Source organism: Tachypleus tridentatus, chromosome 1 (assembly GCF_004210375.1).
Source record: "Tachypleus tridentatus isolate NWPU-2018 chromosome 1, ASM421037v1, whole genome shotgun sequence".
Taxonomy (NCBI): domain Eukaryota; kingdom Metazoa; phylum Arthropoda; class Merostomata; order Xiphosura; family Limulidae; genus Tachypleus; species Tachypleus tridentatus.
In genome coordinates, this window is record NC_134825.1 from 165,685,645 (window position 1) to 165,706,917 (window position 21,273).

General features: G+C 35.0%; 1 protein-coding gene across 1 annotated transcript in view; it reads left to right on the forward strand.

Moving 5' to 3' along the window:
• The window catches only part of sav (scaffold protein salvador), a 32,004-nt gene extending 11,169 nt beyond the window's left edge, over window positions 1-20,835 (forward strand). The window contains exons 6-9 of the mRNA XM_076462491.1: window positions 2,882-3,326; window positions 3,530-3,693; window positions 3,963-4,024; window positions 7,436-20,835. Coding sequence (XP_076318606.1) covers window positions 2,882-3,326; window positions 3,530-3,693; window positions 3,963-4,024; window positions 7,436-7,621 — 857 coding nt within the window. The 3' untranslated portion in view covers window positions 7,622-20,835. The remainder of the gene's footprint in view (window positions 1-2,881; window positions 3,327-3,529; window positions 3,694-3,962; window positions 4,025-7,435) is intronic.
• Window positions 20,836-21,273: the final 438 nt, after the last annotated feature.

Consider the following 21,273-nt stretch of genomic DNA (forward strand, 5'->3'; position numbering starts at 1 on the left):
TTACTGCAATTGATCTTTCTATATGCTCTCTTACTTTTCTTGGAGGATTGAAATGAACACACAGGGCAATGATAATTTTCCTATCATTTTGAGAGAGGCTGGCCATGGTCAATGCCACCCGACCCGTGTGCCCTGGTGGAAGCTGGATCAAGCAAACTGGCTCTCTCAGAACTTAATCCTGCTACTGTCTGTAATCCATTAATAGATGACTATGTAGCAGCAGTCACTGACTATTGTTTAGGCATCTTCTCAGTGTATTCTTAAAACCTCAACATGTTTCCCACAGTGTAATCCTGCCTGCCACATGAGAAGGAAAACTCCGAAACAGGCTTGGGATACCTTTTGTAGATACACCAGACTTTCAAACCACATTGCATTTCAGTGGGCCCATGTACACACTCAGCAAGCCCCATATCAAAGCCACAAGGAATCTTGGATTAAATACATCTGTAGCATCTCTTACCACCAGTTCCAAAGTCATATGGGACAACATTTGAAAGGTTAGTGGCCAGTATCTTTCGATCTTACTCTCTAATGGCCAGGAAGTTGCTGATACCCAGAGCATTGCCAATACTCATGGCAAAACCTTTTCTTGTGCATCTAGCCCTTCTGCTTTGTCCCCCATCTTCTTAGCTATCAAGAAATGGGCAGAGCAATCACTTCTTTACTTTTGGGCCAGTCATTTCTATGACTATAATTGCCCCTTTATGCTAGTGGAACTCAAACTTGCTCTTCATCAGTCTGGCAGTATATCAGTTGGACCCAGTGATATTCATTAAGAGATGCTGCTCCATCTCTATCTTGTCTCTTGCCATTCTTCTTGTCTGGATCTGGCATGAGAATGTTTTTCCTGATGTTTGGCACAATGTTGTTGTACTCTCTTTTCCTAAGCCTAGGAAGGATCCCAAGATTCCTTTGAATTACCATCCAGTTGCTTTTAACAAGTTATCTCTGTAAAACCTTAGAGAGGATGGTTAATGCTTGTCTTTTTTGTTCCTTGAATCAAACAACCTACTCTCACTCACTCAATATGGATTCTGACTGCTCCACCATGGACCATCTAATTCAATGTGAAATGTCAATCAGGGAAACCTTTTTTAAGCAACATCTTGTTTTTGTAATTTTTTACCCTCAGAAAGCTTATGATGCAATGTGGAGGTATGGCATCTTGCGAGACCTCCACTCGTATGGGTCGTGTGGCCATTTACCCATTTTTATTAAACATTTTTTAATGAACTGGCGATTCCAAGTTCATGTGAGTTTGGCACTTTCCTCTTCTTTTCCACAGGAACTTGGAGTTCCTCAAGGCTGTGTCTTGAGTATTACACTTTTTATTTTAAAGTTTAATGCAATCAGTTGACAACTCCCATCTACAGTTCCAAATGCTTTGTGCCAATGACTTCCACATTTCATCTTGGTTGTCAAGCATGAGGTTTATTGAACAGCAGCTACAAACTGCCCTCAATTGCTCACTGAAGTGGAGCACAATAAATGGTTTTATTTATTGCTCTAAAATTGTTTGCGTGCATTTCTACTGCCAACAGGGTATATACCTAGAACTCGAGCTTTGTCTTAGAGAAGTTGTGCTTCCTGTGGTCCCTGAAGCAGAGTTCTTAGAACTTATCTTTGACCATAAATTGACCTTTATTCCATGCATCAAGCAGCTATATATCAAGTATACAAAGGCACTGAATATCCTCCATGTCCTCTCTTCCACCTCTTGTTCTATGCTAAAAAATGTATTGTGCCCTTATTCGATCAAAACTGGTCTTCGGTCTGTGACTCTGCCAGGACCTCAGCTTTGAAGATGTTGGACACTCAGGTCACAATAGCCCATATTTTACTGTCATGCCATCGTTATGGTCGAGAATGATGGCACCATTTGGAACATATTTTTACCGTAGGTTCACCCTTGGCATTGGACAGTGTTATTGGTAATGGTGACACTATCCACCTCATTTTGTGTTTTTGAATTTTTAAGGGCTATTGGTCTTTTTAACTCTATTTAAGATTTTAATTTGAAAAATTGGACTATGTTTTGTTCTAGCATGACTCCCTTTTACATATTTTAGTGTTTTTACTTTTTTATTTTTACCTTATTATTGGTTGTTTGGTGCAGATAGCTCAGTTGCTTTGCACCAATAAATGTTAAACAACCAACCAGAAGCATCGTGTTAGTGAATGTGTACTTATCACATGTTATATTTAATTATGATGTTATTTACGACTATTCATAAAAAAAGGCAACACTGACAAAATCAGAGGTGAGTATCTGTTTTAAAACTTTATTATTCCAAAAGTTATGTTTTTAATTACATCATTCCATGAATGAAATCTACCAGTTCTCAGTTAAGGCTTAATTAAAAATTAAGACACCATGGAGCAAATAAAACAGTTATGATTTATGCTCAGTTACAATTGAAATCATCATCTCTTGAATAAAAATACTGACAGCCCTTTCTTTTTTAGAATATTTTCATATCAGACTGCTGTTATTGTCATTTAAGAAAACTACTTGCATATTAGTGACAAAATTGTTATAGTTTGATAAAAATAAATTTAATAATACAGGGCTTGAAACTAATTTTCTTTGTCCACTAACAAAAGTTTGCACCTTACTTTAAAATTGGATTTACATTCTCTCATCTTAAATAAATTAACTTTTGAGATAAGGCTTTCTTGAGTTACCAAGATCCGCATTTTGTACTGTTCTCAATTTTCAAATATACAGGTCAGTATTACTTCTTCGTTTTTTTTTTTTTTTTTATTTAGTCCTCCATTTAATTCTGCATTCAACCATGAAGACTTGCATCCTTTTTTGTTGTCTTTTAAATATACAAGTTAATGTACAACCTCTTATCTTTTTCATTCAATTTTCTAGATAAAGCTGCTACCAGTCATCAAGACCCACATCCTTTCCTATCTCCATTGTTTAAATCTACAAGTCAGTATACATCCTCTCATCTTGTCTCAGATCCATTACACTTATCACACTCAGTGACATCCCCTGTTCCAGCTTCTGCTGCTGGTTCTGGAAGAGATAACCAGCCCAACCCAGCCCTCTGTGGTGTTAAACCATTTTCTCACCCATCTCTAGCCGTAACTGTGTCTTCCACTGTAGACAACAGTCACAAGCAGCAACAACAGCAGCCAGAGGAGCTACCCCTACCCCCAGGCTGGTCAGTTGGCTATACTATGCGTGGACGAAAGTATTACATTGACCACAATACTAAAACTACTCACTGGAGCCATCCATTAGAAAAAGAAGGACTACCTACTGGATGGGAAAGAATTGAATCTCCCGAATATGGAGTTTATTATTTTAAGTACGTATTATTATACTTCTGTACTTTTTATAATAGGTTAAAATGTTTGTATCAGGTACTCGGAAGGATAATTTCTTATCTATTAGTACTGTACTTTATTCTTCCAATTGAGCAGAATTAAAAGAAACCTTTAGCATTATATCAGTTAGATTTAAATATATTGTGCATTACTTTAAATATATTTTTCATGTATTTATAAATAGCCACATCACAAAGCAAGCTCAATATGAGCATCCCTGTGCCCCACAGTATGGCCACTTGACTCCTGTTATACATCAACCAGCTGTTCCTGATCACCTTCCTCCTCTACGTAACACTTACCACCAACACAATGTAATAGTACCAGCAAATCCCTATCTTACTGAAGGTAACTATTTTGTTAATAACAAGTCTAAGGTACTAAAATTAATTCATACATTGTTTTAGTGTTATTGTAGATTTTGTTTATAAACTGTAGTGATAGAGATGTTGTGATGGGTATTTCAAAATTGGGTTTCTAGTATATATTTGGCAAACAGGTAATTTAGCACAAATTCTTACTAAAGTCTGTTGGTTATGACTGCTGCTATTACTAAAATAATTTGTAGACTGTTACTTGAACTTGAAATCTGCTAATCTTTTGTTATATTCTAACAGAAATACCACACTGGCTGTATATATATTCTCGAGCCCCGTCCACTTCTGATCATAAGATTAAGGTAAAAAATATCTTTATTATTACTGTTCTTTTAAAAATCTTTATTTTGTATTTTATTCAATGATTTTTACTTTTTACCTTATCTTAAAATTTTAATGTAAAGTTTAAATTTTCAAGTTATTTTGATTCATAAAGCAATGAAGTTCTACTGTGTTTACAGACCCTGCCATACAGTAAAAATAATTTTTTAACATACCAAATTATAAGCAAGCCAACTTTTTAAACCTTTTAATAAGAATGTTTAAGTTAATAAATACAATAAGTTTCATGTCTGTTTTATACTGAGAGGCATTGAAAATGCAACAATGTACATACAGTTAAATAATTTTAATACGCTGGGTTAAACATAAGTTTTGAATGTACATATCATGAAATCATCATGTCTTTCCATTGCATAACATTCAAATTTGATTAGAAACTGCACACAAACAGTTTAATCAGGATTTCAACATCCAGAACACTAATAAGGGGTATATCCTCCATTTTATGCCAGAAGAGCCTGGATCCTGTGTGGCATAGATGTCACCAGATTGTCAGTCTGCCTCTGGGGGATGATGTCCCACTCAGCCAGAAGTGCTGCACGTCATTCAGTGAGAAAGCTGGGGACAGGGTACCAATGATGGATGCGCTGATCTAGAATGTCCCAGAGATGCTCAGTGGGATTTATATTAGGCGAATATAAAGGCCAGTCCAGAACATTCACATTGTTCTCGTTCAATTTGTACACACCCTTGCTGTGTGTGGACGTGCATGAGGGGGCATCCCAAAGTGTGCCATGACCCTGGCTGGTATCATCCTTATCATTAGCATCCTGACCTCCTAATCTCCGCTTCCTTACGTCAACCATGGCATTTTTTTTTGTGGTCAAATTAAACTTTTAAAACCTGGTATTTTATAGGCTTAAGGAGCAGTGTACCACATGCAAAAGTTTTTCCATACTCTCGCATTATGTACAACAGCAACAGATGGATAAGTTTTGACCAGTTTAAATACTGACACGTGATCACACTAACTAAAATGATCTGAACGACCGAATTGTTTTCAGAGAATACTCATGATTAAAACCCAGGTGTGTTTGCACCGTTATTTCTCAACCTGTATGAAACAAGTCATTTTATTACTTGTGTTTTTAATGCTGCTCAGTATATATTCATTCATATATTTTCTTTTTATATATCCATTTGATGATTTTCGTTGCCTAGTTATTTAGGCCAAAAAGACCTAATACAGTGACACTGTCAGTATATTATTCCATAAAAAAACATATTTTTGTATCATATTTTAGTGTTATGAAACAAATGAAGGATGGAAAGATAAATTGGGATTGTATGTTGTGTAAGTTATTCACTATACTTTTTTTTTAATAACATATCACCAAGATAAGCCTTTCTCACTTTGGTCTGTGTGAATCTTTATTGAATAAGAAGATTTTGTGACTTTTATGTGTGAAAAGAATGGAAAAAAGTTTCAGTTGAAATCAGTAGCTTATGACTTCTGGAAGTTAGTTACAGCCAGTTACCTCTCATAATGGCAGTTGAGGTTGAGAAACAGCAATTGTTTAAAAAGCAATAAAACTACATTTGTATTAAAGTTACAAGGAGAGGTTAGTGGTTTTGTTCAAAACTATTATGACTTCTATCAACTATGTTTATTATGCTAAGAGGAAATTCAAGAAATTTATAAACACTAATGTGATTTAATTCAATAGTGCAGTTTTGTCCTCAAGGAAGACTGCCTCCATCTGTACAAGAAAAAGTCAATATTAACTGAATTTATGTGTTTGTCTATTTTTAGATATATTTTGTTACCCTCATATGGTTTGCAGTTTAATATTTTGGTCACAGATATAAAGTATTTAAGATTTCTTTTTACAGCTACAACTCAATATCATTCTATGAAGTTGACTCTTAACTAAAGATGTTTTGCAAATAGTATCAATTATTAACATACCATATATGTGTTTGGATACATCATTAAATGCTTTAAAGCAAGGTAATTTTGCATGCACAAACACATAATTCAAATGCCCTAAGAGCCTTAAGAAATTTGTAAAAATCCTAATTAAACTTCCCTTGTCATTTCAAAATGTTGTTTTGGACAGTTGTAATAGCTGGTGTACATCTTTGTGAATTCTTCTATTATTGTAATAGAATTAGAGCTGGGTAGTTATTAATTATTGGAATTTGCTAATCAGTTAATCATTCGGCTCATTAGTTGATTAAATCAAAGTAGCAGTTGAATTTCACAAAACATTATTCTCGCGAAATGGCTAAAAGGAAATTATTATATTAAAAATTGGGCTTTGACATCTGTGATTGGTATAAAACATATAGCTCACTGTGTAGCTTATTTGTTTAATAAAAGACAAATGAATATTTCAATTGATTATTTCCTCGAGTCATGGCACTAATTGTTTAGTTCTCTGTATATGGGCTGCGTCATTTTGACAAACATGTAAATCTGAAACCACACCTACTGTAATTGAATATTTGTGCATCTTTACGAAATTTGTCGAGGCTGTAGTGCTCCAAAAAATCAGGTTTTTTAACTAAAGTATTTTTACTCAAACCTATGTGTAAAGTTAAACCTGTAATGAGTTAATCCGGGCAAAGATAAATTTTTGCTGAGAATTTTTTTTTTTTCCTAAAGGTTTCCATTTTTCATTTATGTAAATTTATAGCCACCTAAATATATAGTAGTTTTTTTGAAGAACTTTACCTGATACTAACTATAGCAAAATCATCTGTAATGAAAGTGTAGAATAAAAGCAAAAAATACCTTTTTTTCTCTGGAATAATTGCTGATTGTAACAGACAATTAAAATATTCATCTACTGAAGTATTCACAACTGCTTTCATTCAATTTTAGTGTTTCATTTTTTTTTTAACCGTGTCTAACAGTGGCATGCAGTATTATGACCTAACAGGAGTGCAGAGAGTTTACTGTAAAAAAGTTGCAGGTTATACCATGGGGTGTATAACTATGTATGTTCCATGAGAACTGATCATTTTTTTTTTATTATATAAGTGGGTAGATACAGAAGAATGTACAGTTTAAAGATATAATATGCCTTGTTCTAATGTCTTATGACAAGTATAATTAGTTATAACAAGAAAATATTGGTACTTTTGAATTCCAGATACTTCATTCATAAAGCCAATGATGTTTAGTAAGAAAATAGCTGAGCTATTTGATAATGTATTGTATTTTCACTACTGTAAAAGTGAAAACTGTGTGAACTTGATCAGTTAATTGAACATTTACAATGTTAATGCAATTTTCATTTAAAAAACAATAACTTGTTAACTACACAGCATGTTTGAGGTACAGTAACTCAGTTTTTTTCAATAACCAGTTACGGTTTGTTTTTGTGTGTGTGTGTGTGTGTTATACATAAATGCTCTTCTTTTAGTGGGAAATGTTTCCTCTCCAAGAACTGGACTGTTTTGAAGGTATGCTTAAACGGTTACACAAGAAAGAAGTCGAGGAGATCGTCATGAAGTACGAGGCTTACCGCATAGCTTTGATGAGAGAAAAAGAACGTAAGAGGTTGGAGATGACAGAAGAACAAATAGTTCCTACTGCATCTGAAATTTAATAGAAATAGTTTCATGACTTTCAGTTTATTAGTTGTTTTTTTTATCTTTTATTTAGAAAACTTGATGATTTCTTGTTTTACTATTGTATTTAGGCCTCTTATGTCTTCTCATGCCAATAAGGTATAATTGTATCTTGCAAATTTAGAAGATTGCAATATTAGTAAGAAAATTTTCTGTTCTAGTTATTATTCGTAAGTATGTGTATATAAAGTACTATATATGTAATTTTCCTAGGTAGCCATGATACTGTATATTATACCTATTTTTGATTTTAAATATATACCCATTTTTTATTGCCATGTGTGAAAGAAAACAGAAAAGGTTTGATTTGTAAATAAAATAAATGCTGGTGCAAATTTAGGCCCATGTCAGCTATATCATTGAAGCTGGAAGTACAAGCAAAAGGGTAACATGACCACACATCTGGTGCCTTAATGCTTAAAGTGACTGTCAGACATTTAAGTAGGATGTTTTTATATATATACAAAACTTTGTATATAATTTGTTTCAAAAACTTCTCCAGAGCAGAAGTTCACACTAGTGTAACTGTCTTATGACAAAATTGTATCTTGTTCATTACAAGAATAGAGTTATGTTTTCATTTTCCAAATTTCATGCAACAACTGTTTGTGGAAGGAACATAATTAGCTTACTGAGCAAAGTGAAAATAAAGGAATCATTGTAACTTGCAAACATTAATTTTATTTATAAATTAGTTATTGGTTTGTGCCAAACTTTGGGTCACAAATGACTTATTGCACAAACACATCATTGAAATACTTGTACCTTATTATTTTCATGTAGAGCTTTAGTTAAAGCATCAGAGACTAACCATTAAAATTGTGCATGAGTGAAGGTCAAAGTTCACTGGCCATGAACCATTTGTGAAATGTCAGGTTGAATGTCAGACATATCAACTATTCATTTTATTCTTTATAGTTCATGGTAGAGGAAAATTAACAGGTACAATACACAGGAATACTGAAAAATGTAGGGGTGCATGCTGGAGGTTCTAGATGCTATATGTAAACTGTAAGATGGATGGAATTATTCTAACTTGTCATGTGAACATCATCTTGCACTCTGACTTGTCTGAACCTGACATCATTAGTTCAGGGACACATCTTGAGCATATTTACCTTTGTAACTCCTTTGATTTGTTGAATACATCAGACTCGTCCAATCTACTTAGAGCTTGCCATGGTTTTGCAGATACACAAAGTAAGTTTGGAATTATACACAATATTGTTTCTCCATTACAGGGTTGATCCAATGGATTCATTCAATTAATAATCAGTTCTTATTACCAGAGGCCATTTTTAATGCTCCATTCAACTTTATTCTCTCGGACCTTGTAGCTCCTAAATTATACAGAACCTTAGAAGATATGTTTTGTTGGTTTTGATACTTTGTATTTTTTATTTCCATATTAGCTGAAAGTAGCAGCTTAATTTTCAGTGAAATATTTAGCTCATAAGTGTGTCTTACCTTAAACATATTGTTTTGCCTTTAGCTATTACATATTGTTCCCTGGATATTACTGAATATTCAGTAAAAACTAATGGAAAGTGAAAGCATAATTCAAAGCAGTTCAAGGCAAAAATACTGTATGTTTACAGATGCCTTAATTACATAAATAAGCTTTTTCATTAATTTGTATATTTTTATAAAATTGTTGAAACAGAAATACCTTTTCTGACAAATTTCCTATGGGTATATCCAAGTTCAGTTTCTCTGTTTATATGGTGGTCTTATATTATTAAAAATGAAGAAGAGTTACAGCTGAATGAAAAGAGTATTTAACAGGATTTGTAATATAGTTTTATGTGTGTTTTTCAATATTGTTAAGTAGCTTTTCAGTAATTATGTATGAAGTTGGAACTGGGCTGTAATGAACGAGCGAGTAAGACTGTGTTAGAATATATTTTGATGATAAGAACATCTCTCATGCAGAAGGCACAGTAGGGATGTAGTAGAAAAGGAATTTATATGTAAACTCTCCTGAGTATCCTGAAGAGAACAATGCAAGTGATCATTGTTTCTAATATAGTGAAGCATTGTCCTTGGCACTGAATATCTTCTAATATGATACCTTACCTCTGTTCATGTAATAGCTTTCCTCAGTTTGTACTGCCCTTTATATGTACAGTTTTTGCTCACCATTAGCCTTGAAGCCTCCTCCTAGCTTCTTGTGGTTCCACATGGTATAAATGCATGTTGTAAGCAACTTAGCATGCAAAAACTCCCCCACAGCAGAAGTGAAATGCACCTTCCTTGTATCATCGACTTTTTTTTATACTGTATAAAATAATCCTAACTTCCTGATTTGGCACCGATGTGTAACAACGTGTCTTTTTTGCTTTTGAGATTTCAGAGATAAGCGTATTTTAAGTTGAAGTGTCTACAGAGACATTGCCAATTGTGTAAGTATTTATTGTTGGATTTTTGCTCTCCACCATTTTCTGCACTTGCAGATTTTGTGGCCTTTTATTTCTACATTAGTCATTATTAGTATTAGTAACTTGCACTTTGTCTTGTTTCAAACAAGATGTTCATGCTAGTATAACACCTACATTGACACTGGGTTCATCTTTGGCTTTTGGGAGAAGTGATGGTTTTTGTGCAGCAGGTGGTGGAATGGTTTGTTGTACAGCCTATGCCTTCTTTTGTATCTGATATGCCTCCACCTATATTTCCCATTCCTGCTAGCAGGATTTGCCCCCCCCCCCTCCAACTATCTACCATCTTCTTACCTTGTACACATGCTGTCTTGTAATTTAGGGACAAGGTTTCTTATTTAATTTCATTCATTCTCTTTGTAATTTATTTCCTGATTCTTTTTATTTTTTATCCAGACATGCTCATCCATATTCAGTTCTTTTTACTGCTACTTAAATACAAGCATGCTTCATTCTACTTTCTTTGATATCTTATATGGCTGAGCCTAACTTCTTTCTGTATTGCCTCTCTTTGGCTTCTAAACTCTGGAGTCTTTTCTTCAAATTTGGGGGATCAGATCCTCTGTCTTTCATTCATCTTGGGCTTAATTTTTTGCCTTCATATTACACCCTCTACCCCATTCCACTATATTTCCTCTGTTCACCTTTTCTTAGAGGTAATCCACCATTTACGAAGGGATTTATGACAGATTCTTATTTGCTTATTTTCTTTACTGTTGTGTGTTTATCTTCTTCAGCCTTACATCACACATTCTTTTCTTTATCTGGCCATTTCTTCTTTGGGATATTGATTTCCTTTTGTTGCCATTTGTACATGACTTACTGACTGTGACTGCTTTTCAAAATGGGATTTTTGTGGTTATCCATTGCACAGTTTTGAGGTGTTGCCTTCCTCCGAGCTCCCCACTGCATTTTTTCCCTATTCTAGTGTATTGTGGAAGCTCTTGGCATTTATGTGTTCATAGCTACTTGACTGATGGACCATAGAGGCTTTCTTCTGAATGTGACTTACACTTAGCAGAGAGTAGGATGTTGGTGTAGATGGTGTACTTCTTGCTATTACAGATCAGAAGTGACATGTTTGAAGCCACTCTGCTTTGGACCAGATAATCTGCCATAAGCAATTCTACCAATTCAGCTGGGTGTCTGCCATCGTACTGCTACCTGGATGTCAGTTCCCAGGCAGTCTGGTGTTGAATTGGTACAGGACCAGCCAACATAAGTCCTCACACATGTTGCTGGTAGGGTCCCTCCTACTGTGGATCAGATGAAAGATTCCCATTGCTACCTGGTTTTGGACTGAAGCTGGCCTGTCATGTTTGCATTACCCTTTCCTACTGTTGTTTGGATGTTAGGTTTCTGGGTAGCATGGTATTGTTTGTGTACTGAGTCTGCACACATACCCTACCTAGATTGTTAAAACAGAAGCTGCTTTTCCCTTCTGCTTCCTGGCTTAGAGGTGAAGACATTTGATGACCTTCTTCCTACTATGAACTTGAAAATACACATACGTAATACTTTCTTGTTTTGAATAGGAGTTGACCTGCCAAATATAGTCTGATGCACTCTAGACACCCTACACCATCTGGCAGATCCTTTTCCACTTCTGCTTGGTGATGTATCTTCACTGAGAGTGAAGAGTATATCCTAGTAAAGGTGAAGTGCAGTCTCCCAGGGGTGTGAACCTTTATTTTCACAGTTTAGGATATCATGCTCCATGGATTCTTGTTGAACACTTTCTGAAATGGGCTCATCTAGGTATATTTTGCACTGGTCCATCCACTGTTTCTAGCTATTATGTGAGTAGAAATATCATATTGGAAGTTGTCATTTTCCAACACTTAAAATGTACTTCTGATAGATAAATACATTTTCACGCACTTTCCACTGATCCTCCCTACTTCTGGTATGTTTTTTCTTGCTTAACCTTAAAGTGATAATTGTACTCTACAGTACAGAAGGAGTCAGCTGTGCCAAGTGATGTGTTGCAGTCCTTTTGGTGGAGGGTTTTCACATGCTTGTTTGGGTTCAATAATACAGTTAAATTGGTAGGTTAGGTATGAAGTTAGATGCGAAACGTAAGGCTCTTGGTGATCAAAAATTGTGCATATAGATAGAGGGCAGCACAAATCAAGAAAAGCCATTATGTGAGTGGGTATATCTATTGTAAGTATATAGCATGCTTTCAATTATATTGCAACAAGTGCCTGGAACAGTTTGTCTCCATGATTCTTTCAAAAGTTGAGCTAGTCATTGATACCCAGAATGCTGTGGTCTAATCCTTTGATTAACTCCACCAGATGGTCCCAGTAATGTTTTCTAGAGTATTGTTTTGTCTCTCATGAGCCATTCCATAATTGATTTTGATACAGGCATTAATCAAATGCTTCTTAGCAGTATTACCTTTTTAACTTAAAAAATGTCGAGTGACATCATGTTATCCCCTTAAATATTTTCACATGATATTTTTTTAATGTTGATGAAAATTTAGACATGCATACACTTCAAAATATAGATTATTTTTCCACTGAACAGAAATAGCCCATAACATAACACTTGGTTGATTTATAGTCCATCTGATGCAGATGGCTTTGTTTTCTGAGTGGCCACAATAATTTGACTGTACATCTACATGTCATTCTTTCCCAACTTTAAAACAGCCCTAAAACCTTAGGTTCATTGTGGAACTCTAAATATGATTGGTAATTCACTCTTTGAAGGTGAAGTTGACAATCATCCACTGTTGATAGTAACATGCCACTAACCAAACATTGCTTAGAAAACAATTCATACCTCCATTCATAAAGTGGTAAACACATCTTTATCTTTATGTAAACACAAAAAGATGGAAGTGTATGAGCTGGTTGTATCATATTGGTTGTGTTAACATTTATCTTTGCTAAATGTCAGGGTTATCTGAAAGAGCACTGATCCATTTCTTTTTCCACTAAGTTGAATTACATCCACTAAGAGCACAAATTCTTGAAAATATCCTGATGTGTCAATCCCTAAAATCACTGGCTATTACATGTACAGGAATGTACTGTTTTCCTAATTCCACTCTTCTAATCAGTTCACTGATCCATGGTCAGTATTTAAAATCACATTCATAACGGGAAACTATGCACATTTGGTCCAAAGTCCCATAAACTGAAGATGGAGATTATTTAGAACTTATGACCAATAGAAAGGTTGAAATTGTATTCATTTGATCAATGATATAAAAAGGAAGTTACCGTCTGATTTCCAGGGTATGTGTGCACAGAACTTATGGTGCTATTATAAACAATGATCCCTGGATGAAAAAATTGGACCACAAATTTCAAGTGCATATAGCAATGCAGCAGTTTTAAACTTCTAATGGTGAGGATAAGCCATGGTATAATTTTAATTTTTCTACCATGTCACAGCTACTAACTCACATTCTACCATGTCACAGCTACTAACTCACATTCTACCATATCACAGCTACTAACTCACATTCTACCATATCACAGCTACTAACTCACATTCTACCATGTCACAGCTACTAACTCACATTCTACCATATCACAGCTACTAACTCACATTCTACCATATCACAGCTACTAACTCACATTCTACCATATCACAGCTACTAACTCACATTCTACCATATCACAGCTACTAACTCACATTCTACCATATCACAGCTACTAACTCACATTCTACCATATCACAGCTACTAACTCACATTCTACCATATCACAGCTACTAACTCACATTCTACCATATCACAGCTACTAACTCACATTCTACCATATCACAGTTACTAACTCACATTCTACCATATCACAGCTACTAACTCACATTCTACCATATCACAGCTACTAACTCACATTCTACCATATCACAGCTACTAACTCACATTCTACCATATCACAGCTACTAACTCACATTCTACCATGTCACAGTACTAACTCACATTCTACCATGTCACAGCTACTAACTCACATTCTACCATATCACAGCTACTAACTCACATTCTACCATATCACAGCTACTAACTCACATTCTGCCGTATCACAGCTACTAACTCACATTCTACCATATCACAGCTACTAACTCACATTCTACCATATCACAGCTACTAACTCACATTCTACCATATCACAGCTACTAACTCACATTCTACCATGTCACAGCTACTAACTCACATTCTACCATGTCACAGCTACTAACTCACATTCTACCATATCACAGCTACTAACTCACATTCTACCATATCACAGCTACTAACTCACATTCTACCATGTCACAGCTACTAACTCACATTCTACCATATCACAGCTACTAACTCACATTCTACCATATCACAGCTACTAACTCACATTCTACCATATCACAGCTACTAACTCGCATATTTTGTTTTTTAACTTACAGACCCTAGCTACTACTATTTGCAGACACAAATAACACTGCTTGTTGAGAATCTTAAATCAAAACCAATACTTATTAAATTACATTTATGATAATAAGTACAACAAACTGAACATATTGAATAACTGCAAGAAAACTAACAAAAAACTGAGTTAAACTAGTACTACTGATACTTTATTTTCAATAAGAATTACTTGTAGTTTTCAGTTGTCATGCAAACACTTTTGTACAGAATCTTTACTTGAAACTAGCTTATGTGACCTAACATATTTACCAATGACAAGAAAATCCTTGTGTGTGTATGTGTATAAAATATATTTCAGATTTGATTGATTATTCTAGCATTAATGTGGTAAAAGAAAATTAAAGACCTAAATGTCTAAACAAAAATGTATGTCATGTGACATCACAAATTTGCTTCATCTCTTTAATATTCATATTTTTTACAAGTATAAATTTGAAGAAAATATTTTTAGTGCATGAGTAGTTGCCTTAGAGTTTTTTACAGAATTATTGAAGTCATAAATTTGAATATTAGAATCCCATCACAGTGCATTACCTTTTGTCACTTATTTTGTCTTGTTCAGTGCTGCTCTCTATATACAAAATCTTTCTTGCATACTCCAGGCCTTGAGCTACAACGTACCCTAAATCAAGAGATTTGACTTTGTATTGTATTTAAATATTCTTGCAACAATTCTCCACCATATTTCTGAGATTTTGAAATCCCATGTGGAATTGATAAGATAACCCATGAACCATTCTTCTTTCATGGATTATTTGTCTTATTCAGAGCCTAGACAAGCCACTATTACTGTTTCCCATGCACTCCTTTCCAGCCTTTATCTGTTCCTTCTCTTGTCATATTATTCAGTGTAGATGGACATGTCGCCAGCAATACCTGTGACTGCCTGGTGGGTTCCAGTCCAGTGGGAGCCAACTTGGCTGATTATGTTTCCTTTCAGTGACTTTTCACCACACATCTATGGGTTATTTGGGTATCATTCAAAGTATTTATTATCCATTTCCTTTCCCCTCCTCCATTGTCTTAGGTGCATATCTCCTTTTCATTGCCTCATGATTCTACCACTAGTCATAATCAATTTGAGTCATTACAAGATCTTCTCCAGAATGCCATCAAACCTGTTACTCATCCTACTCCAAACCAGCTACTGGCAGCCTGTGATTGATTTGCTCTACCTTACTCAACTTTTTTTCTATCCCAGTTTATCATGGAGTTTTTTCTAATTCTCAGGTGAGCTTTTTTCTCTAGGTTTGTGCTGACCAAAGTAAACATTTTGAATGTTTATCTGCATGTTCCACTATCTTGTCTGTTGAGATGCTGGCTTGTCTTTGTTCATCATGAGGTGATCTATTAATTTCACGTCCTGTCCTCAGGGCTTGCTTCAGTTCCTTATGTCTTTTATTGAGTAGTCAAAGCTTTTGCCTAGCATTTGTAAGGCCATTGGTTGTGCTTACATCATTATATGGATAACTGGCTTTTGTTAGCTCATTCCAAGTGGGAGTCTACCCACACTAATCAACTGATTGCAGCTTGTGGGGGTTGATTAATCAAATTGGTTAATTCATTCCTTAAACTTTCTCAGTATCTTATGTACTTGGTTGTCTTTTTTAACACTCATCTTGGTCAGGCCCAACCTTTTCTTTTCATCTTCATTTAATGAAGCTTTCAGGTTTACATACTCTTAATGCTTCCTCTTTATAGCTTGCAAGTTACTGTAACTTTTGGGGATTTGGTCTTCTGTGGAACCCCTTATCCCCTTGGGTCAAGTGCACATGAGGTCTCTTCAGTGGGCTCTGCATGATCAGTGAACTCTTGAATGTGATGCATTAGAGGCACCTATTTCCTTTCCTCCTTTCCTTGTCAGTAGTCTGCATTGGTGGTTGGACATGGTTTACATCAGCAGGTGTTCCACTTCTTTCCCCTCATCCAGATTTACAGGTTGATGGTCTCCATCCAAAAGATCTTGCTATATCAACATTCTGGAGTTTCTGGTGATATGTTGTGCTTCAGAACATTTTCTTAATCTTGCCAGGAATCATCTAGTCGTAATCCATTCTGACAATTCTACATTGGTGGCTTATGTCAATCACCAAGGTGGCTCCCATTATAGTTCCCTTTCTGGTTGAATTTTGGATCTCCTCTTTTTTGCCCACATGCTTGGCATTTGTCTCCTTATGTGCCATGTTCTGGAAGCATTCAATCTTGTTTCAAATCATCTTTCCCATTCTGGCAAATTTTATATAATGGAATGGTCTCTCAATCCTCTTCTTTTCCAGTGGCTCTACCTTCGGTGAGGTTCTTCTCTCATTGATACATTTGCCACATCCCTCAATATAAAGTTATGTTTTGTTCTCTGGTTCTTTATCCATTTGCTTTGGATGCTGATGCATTCATTTTAGTTGGACCAGCAAATACCAGTATGTTTATCTGTCTTCTTCCCAGGGTAACTTCAATCATCACTCTACTTCTTCTCAACTTTTCTGATTGCTCCTTACTTACTGGCCAGCATAGCCTTGGTTTATGTGGCTGCTCCAGCTATAATCTTCATGTCTCTTATTTTTTCCTCGTACTCCATTCCTTCTACAATAACCTCAGTCATTTCCTCCAGCCCTTCACGTCATTTGTCTTCAAGTTTGGTTTTCATTTAGTCCCTCATATGGAGACCTGGCTTTACTCAGTGGGTTGCTTCTCTTTTAGTTTGTTCCATTCAATCCTCCTCCATGAATGTTTTCTGCCATTGCTCTTTGGGTCAGGGGTTTTCCCCTGCTTGACCCACTGCTTCTCATCTTAAAGTTTTCTTCACTTCCTTGGTTCCAGGTTATTCAGCTGTTCGTTATTCCAGGTATCATAAAGGTTTTATTGCTTCTACCCTTTCCCAATTATTGCATTCCTTCTTTGGCATACAGTCCTTCCATATTGGAATATCACCATGGTTTTTTACTGCCTAACTTTGCCTCCATTTGAACCTTATACACATTGTTTTTTCATTAAGACTGATTCCTTCTGCTGTTGTCCTGTGGACATCATTGGTCAGATTTGTCATCAATTTTTCACACACTTTATATTGTTTCATATGTATTCTTTGTCTGGATTGATTTTTCCTTTACAAGACTTCAGTGGCTTGTGAGGGTAATTTCTCCTTCTTTCACAGATTTCCCTTCCTCTCATTTCCCACCTGTATCCTTGACCAAGTCAAGATAACACTACTGTGTCCCATGTGTGCTATGTTGCCCATGCAGCTTCCTTTTGTGATGTCCATTGTCATTTGTTTTTCAGCAGATATCCTCTATTCATAACCATTCTCCTTCATCAGGCTATCATCTTCTGCCTATAACAGTTTTTCAGACTTCTGTGAGACTGAATGGGTTAGTTATCTTGTGTATGTGTATCATCAATTTTAGGGGCTTTTTTACTGAATGGCTCCTGCTTCAAATAGTTAAATTCATGCTGTCAAGTCATGTTGAATACATGTTTGTAATTTCCATGGCCATAAAATTGCTTGGTTTTAAAATGGGGTGTTCCACTAGATTGCTTGTAGGTTTTTCCTCCTGATATATTTGTTTCAGTTATATGCCAGTTCAGGACTGTATTCAGTCATGGACATTATAGGTAAAGCAAAACGTGATAGCTGCTCATCTCCACTACGTGTTTGAATGAATAAATCAGCTATGGTTTGCTTTTCAAAGCAGGGTTTTTTATGGTCACCCATTACACTGTTTCTGATGTTAATGCTCCTTTGGACTCTCCACCACATTTTGTTCCAGTAAAGTATGAAAGTCCTTACCATTTTGCAGTTCCAAGCTTGTCTGGATGGTGAACCATGGAGGCATCCACCTGAATGAGATATTGGTAAATGATGCAAATAAGGTTAAAGCCATTCAGTTGGGAGTAGGGCAATGATGTTTTGCTAGTATACGTGATGAAATATCCTTCAGTCTGACGTGTCATCTCTATACAGGTTTATCCTTGGGATTGTTGTAGCTTTGGATTGAGTTGTCATAATTGCAGTTCACTCCTTTGATTGGAATCTCTCATCCTACCCAAACATGGATGTCAGTTCCCAGTAGTTGGGTTTTGGATTCAGAGCTGAACCAATCAACACAAGTCTTTACATAAGTATTATAGATGACTGTTCCTCACTCAAATATACTTTTGTTCCCTCCATCCATGTTGTGGGGCACAGTGGCAGAACTTGCAGATTAATATGGTTCTTCCTCTTGCACTAACCCTTGGTGATTTTTAGTTACCAAAAGCATTATTGCACTGCAGGCAGTTCATCTTCGATCATTTCGAGTGGGTTAGTTTCCATCGCAGAGAGATCTTTTTTATACTGATCATCTGGATTTTGGGTTCCCAGATCAGTCAAACAGTTGATCACATTGCTGTCACGAGTCCCATTCATAGATCAGCAGGAATGAGTTTCCCTCCATTCTGCTGAACTTGAGGTGGAGATAGTATAATTCTCTTTCCTACCCTCAAATGGATGTTGGTTCCTGGTGGCTGGATTTTGGGTGCAGTTGACTTGCCATATATTGTCTGTTGCACCATAGCAGCTCTACATCTAGGGGCACATGCTTTTACTCTCTCTCAAAGTAATGTACCTTATGGAATTGAGATTCTGATATCTTATGGTTCAGATCCCTATCCAACCATTGTTCTCTCCCATTTAAGTGTGCTTCTTTCATTTTCTGTTTGTGTCTGTGGCACCTCTTTTTACACTGGACAAAGAGTGTACTTGATACAGAAGTGGTGCAGTCTACTTTCTTTGGATGCTTTCAAGGAATGTTTCTTTGTTATTCCCTTGCACCAATCCTTCCATCTATTCAATGTAAAATTCTAGTTTATGTGAAAGAAGGTACATACCTACCAGAAGTATATTTTCAATACAGGAAAGTTATTACTACACTGTTCAGTAATTGTTTTTCAAGAGTTGCGTGCAAACATGAGGGATGATGTAAAGAACTGTTTTATATATAAGTATTTTGTGGTCACTATTGAGTTCCAGTACTTTAAAATTTTGAGCCAAAATCAAAAACACAGATTGCTCTAAAATGTTTGTTCTTGTACATAGTTTAATCCAAGGAAATTTTAAATTTTACAAACCACCAGAAAACCTGTTTTTTTGAGATTGAAAAGAACAGAGGAATATTGTTGACAGTTTTGTACAAGATAAGTTAATTAATTGCTATTTTTAATGTACCTTTTAGTATGTCTTTAACTGTTTTTTTTTCTTTGCAAAAATTGAGTTGTAATAATTGAACATTCTGTTATAGAAAATGTATTAAAATGAAAATTTGTGATTTGTGTTTAGGAAAATTTGTAGATAAGAATTCAGGGTAATGTACAAGTTACTTTAATTGTTTTGTTTTTCTTCCAAAGTTACTACTTGCATTTATTATGTGTAACTTGATGTCCGTATTTATTTTTCTGGGCAGCAGTAGATGTGTACAGGATTTATTTTTGTTTGTATTTTCGGAAACATCTATATAAACTTGTACTTTTCTTTGGTCTATAATGAAATATTGTAAATTTTGAAGAAACAAAAATCAACTTACCTGTAAAGATAGTAATTAACATTTATACCTTTGTAGAAAGTAGGCTTAAAGTAATCACAGAGTTTCCTAGACATTCCTAATGCAAGAAGTGTGAAATACTATAAAGATTCAACCATTTCAATGATTAGAGAAGGTACAAAAAGTCTGATAATTCTTACTGATAGTAACAGTATATTTTGAAATTGAATAGATTTTATTTTTAATCTCAAAGTATGTGTTGTGTAAAGTAACTCTTTCTTTTGATGGAAGTATTTAACTTGTGGTTGGCAGTTATAAAACGTCTTTGTATTTATGCTCAACTATAAAAGAATTATTTGAACCAGGATGTTGCTTCGAACTTGTATGTTGTAAATTTCGTGATGTGGTTTGCATCTGTACATAAGAAGCAGACTGACTTATATTAGATATTTTTTACATTTAGGAAAATTAGAACTTGGTAAAAAGTTAATCAGTTCATATTCCTTTACTTAAACAGTTTAAATAAGTAGAGCTGATATTTCAGAGTAATTCTCTGGAAACATCGGATAATATTAACTTTTACGTAGAAAGAAGTACCTTAAAAATCATACTATGTATATAAACTACCAGGATTTTAAGTTTTTAGTGCAAATTGATAACGAAAAAAGCAATACCATGATAAAACTCTTGAGTAATGTGAATGCATAATCTGTAGGTAGCTGGTAAAATTTATATCGTTTCAATTTTGTTTATTGTATACCAAAAATATATTATGTACATGTCCTGCAATCAGTTGAAAATAAATATTTTTGCTTTACAATATGTTTTTGGGTTACTATACTTTGTTAGTGTTTGCATATGTTCTTGAATTTAGAACATACTGAAATTTATTACAATAAAACACATTTCATAAAATTAAAATGTGTAGTTAATTTAAAAAAATGTTTATAAGTGAATCAGTTTTTAGGAAAATTAGTTCAAATTTGAATCCAACTGTTAATAAAGACACATTTTTAATGACATTAATTAAATGTGATCTAAAAATATGTTCAGATTAAATACCGACATTGTCAAGGTATTTGTTTTTGTACAGCCAGGATACACAAAAATGGAGTATTTTAGGTAATATGTAGTGAGATGCAGTTCGTTGATTGCTTCACATTTGATCTTTCGAACAAGTGTCGTTCATTTAAGATATATTACAAGTAGAGACCACGTAAGGATTGTGAAAATATTTTAACGAGGGTGCAGTATTA